This window comes from Cuculus canorus, chromosome Z (assembly GCF_017976375.1).
Source record: "Cuculus canorus isolate bCucCan1 chromosome Z, bCucCan1.pri, whole genome shotgun sequence".
Taxonomy (NCBI): domain Eukaryota; kingdom Metazoa; phylum Chordata; class Aves; order Cuculiformes; family Cuculidae; genus Cuculus; species Cuculus canorus.
Genome location: NC_071441.1, coordinates 62,460,506 through 62,474,632, shown reverse-complemented (window position 1 = coordinate 62,474,632; position 14,127 = coordinate 62,460,506). Strand labels below are relative to the sequence as shown.

At 36.5% G+C, this 14,127-nt stretch overlaps 1 protein-coding gene across 2 annotated transcripts in view; it reads right to left on the bottom strand.

Moving 5' to 3' along the window:
• Positions 1–14,127, bottom strand: part of HSD17B4 (hydroxysteroid 17-beta dehydrogenase 4) — a 62,855-nt gene that overhangs the window by 21,684 nt on the left and 27,044 nt on the right. For both annotated transcript variants that reach the window (XM_054054068.1, XM_009562912.2), the window contains exons 16-17: positions 12,575–12,678; positions 9,342–9,407 (exon numbers count right to left, since the gene is read on the bottom strand). In XM_054054068.1, coding sequence (XP_053910043.1) covers positions 9,342–9,407; positions 12,575–12,678 — 170 coding nt within the window. The remainder of the gene's footprint in view (positions 1–9,341; positions 9,408–12,574; positions 12,679–14,127) is intronic.

The following is a 14,127-nucleotide window of genomic DNA, read 5'->3' as shown; positions in this document are numbered from 1 at the left end:
CAAAAGGGACAAAGGCGAGGGCAAATGCTTTGCTGAATGAACAAATAATCTGAAAATAAACTTAGAGCATCACCAAGAAGAAGAAACAGCTAACGCATCTCACCTGGTGAGAAGAATAAAGTCAAGATCTCCTGAAGGTAGCATCCTCCAGTACCAGGACTCTTTAGCTAGGAATCTACAAGCCAAATCGAGCCCACCAAGAGCAAGCCAAACAGACTAGCAAGCCAAGTGATCCTACACCACAGAGATCTTCTATAGGGGGCACCCAGAGGAGGGTGTGGTGAAACACACAGCGTTGGTTGAGTTTGGAACAGGAAAGCAAATTGAGTTAGCATAAATATTTACATTTTACTATACCACAGAGGCAGCTGGAGTTAAATGATCAGTGGGAAGATACAGCTGGAAACAGGCTAACAATTATCACCCACAGAGAGCACTTGTGCCCTTCACTTACTGTTCTCTCTTATCTCGGTTCCCACGCAAATAGAAGAAAAACGGGGAACTAGCAGTGCCACCACACTTCCACTCACACACATAAAAACCTCACAGCAGCAGGAGTTCAGAGAATAACGTGCATACGCTGCTCTTCTGACTTGCTGTATCGTCACTTGTCCCCACTCTTCCCAAGCAATTGTTAAAACTGTACTTTCCCTGCTGAAAGGTAGAGAAGAGCAATTCTGATGTACTAGCTTCTTTGCTGAGACCCATCTGAGACCCTAATGCCACCAGTATCAAAGTTATAACAATATGAAAGAGACTTCGTGAAGAATAGATCCTTAGTTCCTTCTTTAAAAAAATATAAAAACTGACAACTTACAAAGAGTTGCTCTTGCCAGAATTCTACAAAGTAAAGTATCACCATTACTGAACTTTTCTTTCAAGACAGTCTAAAAAGTAACAGCAAATCACCACTCCTGAAAACTAGAAAATAAAAAAATACCATAAGTGAAATAAATTAATTAAATGATTAAATGACTTTTCAACTAAATTGAAATTCTAAGGCCTCACTTCCATTTTTCTATTAATTTGAATTTTTAGAAAAAGTGTCAGGAAGGTGCTGTTATAATAAATTTTAATTCAACTCAAATAACATTTAGTTATAGTACTTGAAAATTCTATTTATGTATGACCAAAAAAAGGCACATTTCTGTTTTAAGCCCAAATCTCAAAATCTAGCTACACCATTGCTGCTTACTAAAGCTGTAATAAGAACTTGCCATTTATTTGGGGTGATTATTAGCACTACTTGAGAGACAATACTTCCATCAATGCTTTTCAAAATTACTGTAGTAAAAAATGTTTGTTCTTTGCTAAGAAAATAAATGTAGCATTTAGGAAATAATTAGGTTCAGAAAATTAAATGTGATCAATGTATCAAGTAAAACACTGATGCACAAAAATGGCAGATGACACCTGCCTTTTTTTATTTGCAACAACGAGAGTGGCACTGGTCACAGCTAGAAAACATATCAGCTGAACTGAATAAAACAGTTACACAGGAGGTTATTTCAGATTCAGTGGAGCGAAGTCAGGTCTGCCAAAAAACTTTTTTATTTACCACAGCCTTTGGAACTACTTCCTCATATAAATTACATTCTTCATGAGAACAGAATTGTTTTAAAGCCTTGTTGGCTCTACTTTCTGTATTCCTCAAATAATGACATCTCCTGAAGTTTGAGCGATAACATTGAAAAAACAAAAACAAAACCAAAAAAAACTTGATGCATCCTTGGAGGATGACAACAGTCAATTCATGTGGGTCATTAGACTGAAGTCAGTCATAACATGGTTAGATTGTTCTCCAATTAATAACATGAACTGTCAAGTCTCATTTCCTAACAATTTAGGAGTTGTGCCAGGCCACAAAAGAAAAGGCGATACCCAACCTGTCTGTGCCAATTTTTCAGTCTGGCCTGCAGACTGCAATAAAGGTCAGTAGTAAAGCTAATGAAAAAGGAAGCCAACTATCCATATATTTTCCCTAGTAACTGGGGAGAAAAAACAGCTTTGCCCAAGAGCTTGTCTTTTCAAGTATATGTATATACATGTGCGTGCATACATGTACATACATACACTTTACATAACACTTTAATTAAGTAAGAGCAAGCATTCAAGCAATCTCATGAAGAAAAAACAGCCACAAATCTCTAGACTTACACATCTCTGTGAGCTCTGATTTACATTAGGAACAATGAATGTTTCCAGTTAAACTGGCAGTACTGTTGCTTCCAGTGCTCAAATTTAGCACAGTACTTAAGTAATTGACGGTACTTAAAATTAAGCAGCTACTCTTTGACTATTTGTGATGCCCATCTGCCATATTTTCTTTTTCAGTTAATTATCTCTGTAAGGGTAATGGGAGGTATCAGGAAAGAGCAATTGGTAAAAACCAACACAGGTAAGATAAAAGGGCTACTTTTTCCTCAAAGCAGGCACATGTGGATAGTAAACAAAATAGATAAGTTGTTCCAAACAGCTTCCAATGATTAAGTATGTTTTGTGTTAATCTGGATCACACATGATTCTATTTTTTAACAAGACTGTGTACTACCTCAAGTTTGCAATTGTATGTTCTTAGTGGTCTGGACTATTGAAACAGTGCCGTATTCACTACAAACTTGACTCCCTCAAGAATAAGAATTACTAGAACGTCCAATTAAAATACCTCTACATATACAGCTATAAACAGGAATAGGCATAACGGGTATAAAACAGCATTACATCTTTTCTCCTTCCTCTCCCCACATTATTCATGTCTTTAGTGTTTAGCCTTACTGCATATTTTTTAAATTTAAAATCAACTTGTATATTCTGGCACAGGCTTCATAGAACATCAGCTATTTTTCAGTAGCATAGTAAATCTACAAGCAGCCCTTCCTTTAACAGCACCCCACTTAATCAAAAGAGAACAAACCACTTTGGTTTAGGGAACTTCAAATAGAATAACAATTTTTATATCCTTTACCAAGACATGAATATATAAGGGGAGGAAACAAAATCTTGGTAATAAAGAGCACCTTGTTTAGATGAAATGACTGCCAGGCTTGTACCTTTTCTTCTTTTATCATCCTACCACACAAAGTTCTAGTATAATCCAAGCCCTCAAGTATTTTTCAAAAGTTTCATGATTAGAAAACTTTATTCTGATCTTCCCAACAAGAATAAACACAGGGGCCAAGGGAACAGGGGACAAGGACAGGATGCGCCCACATGTTTGTAAGTATAAATCTTGAAATCAGCCTCAGAACGTATAACATTCTTTTAAAGTAATTACTATTACTAATGCTCACTCACTAAAGAATTCTAAGGGTTCCATCACCTCTGCATACTGAAATCTCTAGGCAAATTAGGAAAATATTATCAAATCTTTGCAAATGGCTTCACATCCCTTTGTTTGGCTCCTATCATCCTTTGTTGTTAAGCATTCTTTTTTCTGGCATGCTCTCCCTATCTGTGAAGCTACTGCAGCACTCCGTTTTATTCTATCATGAAACAAATTATTTATGCTACAAACAGGGAAAAAAAAAAATCACCTGAGGCTCTCAGGAGGCTCTGCTATTCTCTGAAGTTAATTTAGATTTACATGTTTTCTGGCAATGCTGCACTACAATCTTTACAGAGAAAAAAAAAAATGGTCCTGTAACCATATTTTCTCCATCCCTGCACATGTTTTCATCATCTTCTCTCTCACATGACTTTATTACACTCATTCCAAAAATGACCTTAATTCAAAACACTCACCTTCCGTTAACTTATTCCTTCTAATCTGTTTAAAATAAGCATAAAATTTCTCCAAGGAAACAAACATAGGCTGGAAATAACCAAGTATTTTTCTTTTCATGTAATGTTATTCTTTCCCTATGTTATATGTTATATGTTCCCTAAAAATACACACAAATCTTTACACAAGCTTAAAATGAAAACACAAGTGAAATCTGCACAGAATAAAAGATGAATTTCCACACATAAGTATCTACACCCCAATTACACAGAAGCTTGTAAGGGTCTTATCACACCACCCTCAAAGTAAAGCACTGACTTATAGCACCGAACCTGCTGACAACAGGCAGAAAACATTTTACAGTAGGTTTTAGTTCAATAATTCATTAGGCTGTTAAATGTTTCACATGCACTTCTTTCCTTCCAATATGTCTCTACAACAAACTAGATTTATGTATAATTGTCTGCACAATTGTTTCCAGTTAGATTAAGAACTGCAGTTCTAGCTGCACTTGACACAGTGAGAAACTAAACTCAGGTAAACTGGAGGACAGCAGTATGAGCAAGAGGACTACAGGACAGAAGAGAATGACTCAGGAAGGGACGTACAACACTCCTGCAGTCTTAGTCACAGGGTGCTGATGAGACTACTTGAAATATGGCAGGTGCCAATTATTTTCTCCTCTTTCAGAGAAAACAGAAAAAAGCCATATTTTACAAGAAAAACAAACCACTAAAAAGTAGCAATTTCTTTACACCCTGTCACTCAATGCTTAATCTGTATCTAGAACACAAGGCTTTACATAGCTTGTGTATTTTAAATTCTATCAGGTTAGTCGAGGTGTGAATTTACTGAATCTCTCTAAAAGCTCTGAATGAGTAAAGAATCATTATATTACATCAACTGGCCTTTTTTTTTTTTTTTTTTTTACACTCCTCACTGTATCGTATTCTCTAAAATCCTAAAATCACCATCAGGTGCTATACACCACTGCTTTAAACACTCTCAGTACAATTAAAGTGACTCAAACATTTAAAAACACCCTTACTTTATAGACTGGAAACTATTAGACAGCAGAAAAGGTCATAATTGTCAGCAGCACAAGCCAATTTTGGTTCTCCAATTTAACATTTGAAGGCCTAATTCCTCAAAGCGCATCACATTCTGGAAGTGAACTGCACAAGTTCAGAACAGAGCACCTCTGAATTTCAGCCTGTGATGCTCAGACACCCCTCTGGCTAGTGCAATGCCCAGATTTCATCTCCAATATTCTATTGTCTCATCCTCTCCTATCAGCCATTGATTAAGCAGCACTCATGCTTGAGTGCTTTGGGATACCTGAGTAACAGCTACCCACAAACCATAAGAATTTCACGGACAAAGCAAAGGAAATCCATTGTCAAAAAAACTACAGCTCCAACCAGTCACTAACCATGAGGTCATTTTCCCCTCACCACTCCTTCACAGAACACTTCTTGCAACAAATAACATCGGAAAACTGACCTCTTACACTACCTCAGCTCATGCTTAGAGCCCTCTCTTTCTTTGCTGTGGAAGGGATTCTTGAAGGAAAGGGAATGCATCATTTATGCCTACATGAGTGCAAACTGTATCATAAAGCATTGCATGCAAAGGGGATTAAGACTACAAAGCAAGCAAGCTTTATCTGGAATTTTTCTCTTCTAAAGACTCCGCAACATTTAAAACATTATCTTAGTTTTCCAAATGAAAGCAACTCAGAAATGACAGGATGGTGAAAAGCTGTTCCTCCAGCAGAGCAGAATCAACCTGTCTCATCAGCTCAAACAAAGAATTTAAAAATTCCTGAAAGCAAGGACAGTCAATTTTCCTGACCCTGGAAACCACACAGCAGGAATATCATGTGTTTGAGATACCCCACAAGTTGTGTGGAAAAGTAGCGCTGGCAGATATTCACAGTGATAGCCCATATGACATTGCATTATAGAAATTTATAGGAGGTAGAGTCGCATGTACACAGTTGATACCAAAGCATAGTAGGCTGAGACACCATGTTTTTCAAAATCTATCTAAATGGTCTTTTCTGCCTTTTCATCAATGCAAGTAACAAATACACAGAATCAAAATTTAAAGTAGAAGAATGCTGTAGTGAAATATATGGTACTGTTGCAAGCAAAGAGAATTTTTCACCTAGCAACAATTCCTTAAAATTATGAGACATTTTACTGAAATGAGCTGACATTAACAAAAGTCCTGCAAATGTCGTACGTTACAGTTTTAGTATTCCAATATAGGGAAACATGACAGGTAGCTTTCAGGTTCCGGAGGAACCCCAGAATAGCAAAACTGAAATGACTTATTGAAAATTTTCATTTTATGGGCTACTGGGTTTATTTACTGTCACGATATCTTGTATTCAGAATATCAATTCTGATACTAGAAGACAGCATATGTCTTGGGAGGCAACCTGCACAACATCAGAACACTGCACATTTTTCCACACGCAAACAAAAAAAGAGCCTCACATGAAGCCCCCAGCAGACTGAAGACTCCATATTTGTTTCCTCCCTCAAAAGTGACTTCAACATACACCATTCACTTTAAACACCCACTGCAGTTTATTTTGTGTGCCATAAGAATATGAATTCTCAAGAAATCAACACATTCAGGAAGGGAGTGAATGGAGAACTCTACAGAGACAAAACTCTGCAAGATACAGGTCATTCAGTGCCTGCAATTCTAACTGCATTAGGAATCATTCAGCAAAATCTGTTTGATTGATTAATGTATAACCACAGTTTGAAAATCAGCAGGACAAGAGCCACTCAGTAATTCTGAAGTTCTGTAACTACATTAAACATTCATGGGGTTGAAATTGAACAATTCATTTCTTGTTAAATGGCTAATAGTTAAACACCCTGCAGAATTCTTGACGTTCTGTCAAATGGTCTATCTTCTTGAAAAGATTTATGGTAGTATATCTATCTAGTAAAGCACAGCTCAGGTTACAGAGTGAGAACTAGAAAAATACCACAGCACATGCACATCTCTACAGGGCAAGATGGAAAAAAATGTCACCTAGTTCTTTGTGGAAAAATTCATGAACACACACAAGAAATATTTCAGATCCTTCTTCAGTAGGATGCAAATTTTAAGCTTTAAAGTCTTTTAGAAAGTTGGGCATTTATTCTAATTTTTTCTTAGCAACGCCATGGTACTGCAACTCATTCATAAGCACTGGTTAGTATTCAAAGAACTTCTCAGGAGTAGTTACAGATTTTAAAGGGATAAACACTTTCATACTACCTACTATTAGTCTTCAATACCACTAACCAAAAGGATTAGGTTTTTCCTGTCAATGGTCACTGACATAACACAGTCATTTTTCAAGGAACTGCAGGTGACTGTACCCTCCACTCTGCTCAACGCATGGCGAAAAGCAAAAATCATTATTATCCCTCCGTTCCTAGTATCCTCTTCACTAAGCAGGGCTTTCTCCTGTTTGAAAACATGCAAAACCCATTCTTCCACTTGGAAAAAAATTAACTCAGTGCAGCTGAGCTGGAACTGGATATAAATTTCAAGATAACAAGTCACTGACTTCAGTGAAAGAACGGAGTCATCACTGTAAACATTTTTAGGATATGCATGGTGGTCAGCTTATCAGAAAATGCACAAATGCTCATGTTATGGAAAGTTAAGGGGAAAAAATGCTAATTATGAAGAGCAGTTTAGCCATGTAATTGTGGTAACACAATAACTGAGTGGTCACAATCACTACTGGAAATTAATACAGCTCAAATTAATGCAAATGCCATCTGCAAACTGACTTCCAGTCTGTCTAATACTTTATACTAATTCAATAGCAAAACAGCACCAGTTATTTCTGCCAACACCTTTTTCATATCAACACTAAGAAAAAAAATTTCAGAAAATTTGATGCAATTCGTGTGCCAGGTTCCATTTTAAGAAAGGATTTTAGGCAGTTACGTGTCACTCCACAGATACATAAATGTAAAATCTTGACAACATTTCCCCAAGTGGTCCTTCACATGAAAGCCTGTATTCCTGCCCATAAGGTTCCCAAGTTCTACACATTCTCCCTCCTGTACACAGGCATAATCACTTAAGCACAGATGCTGCTGAATAGTTCGGCAGATAAGCCTTCTTGTGATTCTCCAAGACCACTGGCTGTGGCTCCCTTAAGATCTCGTTGGAGAGGAATTCTCTTTATTTATCTACCTGTTAGAGTAGATCTTCAGATAAAAACCATGGTGGCTACTCTGTGCCCCTTCCTTTACTTCCAAAAATAAATTTCCAGAAACTTCCAATGCAGAAGCAGGTTCACAACTCCTGCATTACAGGGTCACTACTATCTTCCTTTATCTCACGAACCTAGCATTTCATACACAGTAACAAAGGCAGACATAAGAATTTAAGGCTCGGAAACTAAGATTAACTACTGTATAAGCAAGGGGATCACAAATCTCATCTTGAATGATTGACCTGCCATGGACCTGGAATCAATTCTGATATAATCACACAAAGGGTAATCTGAACCAGGATTCCAACACCAAAGTAAATACTTTTAACTACTGAGACACTAGGGTAGCTGTATTTATCTAATAAAGTGCCAGCTGCTAGAGAGCACCTTCAACTAAACTTAACTACCTCCCAGGAACAAAGTACTCCCTCACCGTTCCCTGCTCCTTGCTCACCTCGCCAACCTTTAATGAAGCTTATTCAGAAGAATTAAGGCAACTGTACCTCCTAGACCAACGCTGTGAATTTTAGGATGCAGCAAGCACATCTATGACACAAAAAGAAATGCTGACCTAAGCTGTCTTTTCCATCTTACGTGGGTAGGGCTAACACGGACTTCAAGCATACAAATCAGCTGGATGAGACTCAAGTTTAACTACTCCATATATTAAGCAGAGGCTAAGCAGACATCACAGTTACCACAGTTAAATTAATGCTCAAAGTTTTAACAGCATGTCTAAAAGCTACAGCTTCCTACTGTGTCTAAGTTGCTTTTGAAAATACTGGTCAGTGTCTTAATACTGGTAAATCCAAACCTTTCTGTCTTATTTGTCTGATGCCTGCATACGATTATGCTTTTTTTTCTTTTACCTTTTTATTTTTGTTTTATTTCATTTTTGCCTATGGAAGGGAGGCTGTGGACAGATGGAAATACACCTGGATGGACATCTGTCAGTATTTTGGGTTTCCCCAGCTACTACTAATACTACTACAGAAATTTAATTTTTTCAAAACTGTGAACTTTAAGTACTTTTTTTGTCACTATGTGTTTGCTTGTACTATTGTTGTAAATTTTTCAACCTCTTTTTAAACTACAACAGAATATAAATATTTCCTCCTTTTCTGTAGAATTCTGGAATAAACTACAAAATTGGATCAGGCTTATGAAAAAATGTTACATATAGGACATTGAATACATTGTCATTACTTGGCACAAATTTTAACTTCATGTTACACATAGATATATATACACAGACAAATATACATCTATAAATACCTGAAGCATATCAGAAAATTCGAACTATTAGTGAACACCATATGAGACTCCTTTACCCAAACAAAATAAATATTTCTACACAAACAGCATACAAAACTTTACCTGATCAACTGTTGTGACATCAGAAATCACAGCGTCAGGAGGCCTCTGGGGTGGGTTCACTGTTACCTAAAACAAAAGTAACAGTATTAATATTTCACTGCAAAGGTCTCTTATTCATACCCATGCCACAAAATGTTAGGTATGTATAAAAAGAAACAGCATTTACAAAGCCGCTAAGGTTCCTCCTACCCTACATTTACAGACAGAAAATGATATTTAGGCCAGAAAAAGTCTCTTATCAAGGTTAGCTTTACAAAGACAGTGATCCTGAAGCATCTGGCTAATAGTAATATGTTATAGCTGATTAGTTTGATTACATTTCTTCCAAACTACCCAAAAAAGCTCAAGCAAGACTTATTCACTCTAAAAAAATAGTTGTCTTGTAGAAATGTAGTGTTTTGGAACACAAAACAAAAATAAAGCTTCTCAAGTAATTCCTTAAAAGTGCAATGGAGTACAAAGTTATTTACTACCTCACTCACGAACTACATCACTTTTGGTCTTTAAGAGCCTCCAGCTATTTTTGTTTTTTGTTTCGCTCTATATTCTCATTACTGCAATCACATGCCGTATATTGAGTCCCATATCACAGTAAAAAAGCTTTTCCTTCTGTAATCTACCGCTTCATTATTCAGTTTTGAAGACACAAACTTTACCTACAGTGTGACAGAGAACATCCCAGATCATGATAAACACAAAGAACACCACAACCAATTCAAAACTACTAAAGTAGCTGAAATTCTTTTTTTTTTCCCTTGTCCTTCTTGGATTTTCAAAACAAACAAAAAATCCCCAAAAGAAACTGGATAAAGTCTAAAATGAACGGAAGCACTGTGACTATCACCTATAACACTCCTACTTAATCTTAGTTTGTGTAAGCTCTTTACCAACAAAAAAAGAAATTGAAGGAAACTGAGTGCTGTGTAGTTTCTCATCTATTAACAGCACAGGCCTTTTTCTTTTCCTTAACAGTATAGTTAAGCCACTTCTTGGGTGAAAGACCTGAAAACTCACTCCTGCTTCTGTCACTTCAGACAACCACAACAGATGTACATGTTAACCAGCGTGACAACAAGGTCACTGCCTAACATGCTTTCAAAACAAGAATGGCTTCCCAATCAATTTCCAGTTTGTTTAAAGATACTCAACCTGGCCTTCTGAGATATCAAGCCATTAAAAACAGTGAACACATGAACAATTACGGAAACCCCTCTGCCAGCAGGTCAAGAAAGCCCAGCTCCGAGGCTTTTCCCATTTCTCTTAGAAGCGGCATGCATTTCAAGATTTCATTTCTAAAGTTACATATGGGAAAAATGTCTATATAACTGATAATAGATTTAAGTCAAAAGAACTTGTAAGTTTACATCCAAAAATTCCAAAGAACATTACCTCCAGTATTACAGACGTATAAAGCCTAGGCATTTATTATAACTGAGCTTAAAATAGCCTCGATTCAAATTGACTGTTTATTACTGTAATGCCTGAAGGCTCTAGTTCACAATACAACGTTTGGTCATTGCTGACACTATGCTTAAACATAATATTGAAGAAGATATAACTGTTACACGTCTGGTACCCAAATAGCTACTTCGTGCATTTGGACATACACACTGTGTGTTCATGTAACTTGTCATTTGCTAACTCTCTCGCAAAATGTAGGGGTTCCAGTCCCCTGAAAGTGAGAAACTATAATGCTGCTTCTCTCCTTTCCTCTTCATGATTTCCAAACCTCTTTCACTCAAACACACAGATTTATAAAGAGCTACACCTAGAGATCTCTTCTAGAAATTGCAAGTTCAAACCTAACACCACATATCTGAGTACTTCTCAGCTTTTTACCACACTAGTCTTTTTAGTAGAGCACCATCATGCAATATTAACACATAATCCTACCTAAAAGCACATATGTAACACATGAGAAACAGGTTATAAACTAAACTTGAACAGTCTCTGCATAAATGCACAAAGAATTATCACAAGAATTGATTTATTTTTAAATATAAATAGCTCTCCCCTTAAACAGAAGAAAAGAAAATCTGAGGTGAGCAGCAGAACACACTGTGCTGCTGAACTGATGACACATAGCACATATTCCCAGTTGGAGATATAAGCACTGAAATAGAAGCTTACGACAGGAGAGCTGAGACAGGTTTAAATCAGGACCCTGATACGAGTCTAGCTGGCACAAGCTGACCAGCAGACCCTAGACAAAGTATCTAAAATCTCAACTTCTTCCTCACCCTCATTGCCATGTATGCTCAAATAAGAGCAGACAAAAAATCTGCTGTTAAAGCTACATAAAACAGAGGTAAAGCTCACAAAATCCACTTGAGAAAATCAGAACTTGCAAATAAAAGCCTCTTTTATGTTCTTGTTCTGTTCCAAGAAGTGTCTGAAAATTTTTCAGATCAAAAGTAGATTGAGAAAATAAAAACTTTACCAAGCTAGCTTTAAACAAGAAATTAATTACTTTCCTCATCTATTCATTTATTCATTTTGGGGAGTAACTAAATACAAAAAAATTAAAATATGTCAAGTTTCCTTTGTTTGCAAAGCTTACATTTGGGTTCCATAAAACCAAGAGTCAATAAGACTTGCCAAAATGTGCAGTTGAACTCATAGTTTTTTTCCATCTGAGCTACAGAAGTGGGATTTTAAGAAATTTGGCACAGCCCAAAGTACAACATGCAGCATATATTACTATTTCTATGTAAATAATTGGGTCAAATTGGGTTAGATTATAGCCTGCTATACTGTCAGCTTCAGAAGACGCTCTTCTAAAGGACCTAACATGAATCCTGTAGAGGAGCGTTCTGGCCACATGATGCATTTTATATGAACATCAATTGCATTTTAATTTCAGACAAAATTTTCTAATTTCAAGTCCACAGATTTTAGATTCTAAAAATTTTCCAGACAATCTCTACTTTCTATTGAAATATCCGTATCTTTAACTATTCCAATGTAGCAATATCTCATCAACTCACATTTAACAGCTCGCTTAGTCCCTAACTGTCATAACAAAAGCATTGGTTTCCCAGGCCGTGAACAGTACATTTTTTTCCCTCAGAGTCTTTAATGAACACAAGTATTTAAATTCCATTTGAGTTTGTACCACCACGCTGCTCAAATGCTAGTTTATTCTTCCTATTTGACTGAACAAATATTTTTCTTGCAGTGCAGACAGAAGTTTTTATATGTTGTTTTTTAAATATGAATATGCATGAATTTACCTTGGCCTTTTCCGATGTTCGTTTTCCACCAAATCCTCCAGCTCCAACAAAAAACAAAGAGAACTGATTGAAACACACTAGGTCCTCTCCACAATAGGTATTCACTGAAACCAAAAAAAAAAAAAAAAGGAAGGTCATCTATTGTCTTCAATCCCCTTTTTCATACAGCTAGCACATGTTGTTACAAGAGAAAAAGTTCAGCTTCAAACACGACAAAGATCATTTTAACAACTCAAGAAACAATGGTCACACTTTCATGTTGCACTGCTGCAAGTCAATTCCTGACTAGTGAAGACTAATGATGTGTTTCAAATAACATTATCATGAATTTTATCTATATGAAAGCATTAAAATTAAAAAATGAGCTGACGAAATGCTGATGATGTTATAAGTGCTAAAAATATTTGACAAGAGTGCTGAAATTAGTATTTATTTCGGTATCTCACACTGCATTAGCAATTTATTTTAATATGAGAGAACTGCGCCATAAAATACTGTGTATTAGAAGCTATTAAGAATCCCTAGTGTATAAACCACATTGCCAACTCATGCAAAAGGCAGTACTAATGCCTTGTATGAAAACAGCTATGGGGCCAGATTTAAAGATCACCTATTCCTTCTTTTGAAGAAGTTTAGCTTCTTACACTGAATTGAGATTTAGCTTCCAGTTTCCAGTTCATGCCTACTCTGTTACCTTAAACCTTAGACTGAAATTTACAGTGTTGTTAATTATGCTCTATTCCAGTTCCAGGCAAAACTTAGAAACCAGTAAGACTCTGCTCCCTAGGAGAACTTATGTGTTGCAGAAACAGACAGGTTTAATGTTGGTCAAGTATGGAAGCAAAACACAGCTAGGAGGGACAGGGGACAGAAAAGGCCTTTTTACAATTTTATATGTACACTGAAGTAATAAAAGCTCAACGGTGTTTAGAGATTCAGTGCCTATTAAACTAGCCTATTAATCTACTCTTTCAGCCTAATTTTCCAAAGAGCCTTGATATAACCACACTTGAAGATATCAAAATTCGGAAAACAACAACTTATCAATTCCCAGATACATTCGTAGAATCATAGAAGGGTTTGGGTTGGGTAGAACCTTACAGGTCATCTAGTCCAACTCTCCTGCAGTGGGCAGGGACATCTTTGGTTTTGTTTTGTTTTATTTGGAAGAGAAAAATGTAGACATAAAAAAGGAAGTCAGGACAAGCTTTTAAAGACTGCTGCTTTGCAGATCAGTCTACACAATGTATACATATAACTAACCTTTGAAAAAACACTCCACAAAACACACACACACACAAGTGTATACAGCCCACCTTGCTGAAAGGTGGCAGAATCTAAAATAGCTGCCTTATTATTACTAAAGAACTTTGTTCAGTTTGTATAGTGCACTATTCGACCTACGTAGGAAAAAACAAATCTGCCCCAAAATCTTTTCTCAAAGTGTTCTTATTTCAGCACATTAACTGCCCATGAAGAATTAAATTATACATTTACACAGCTATTGCTAATTAGCTAATTTCTCAACTCCCACTTAGATTCAATAAGCTAAT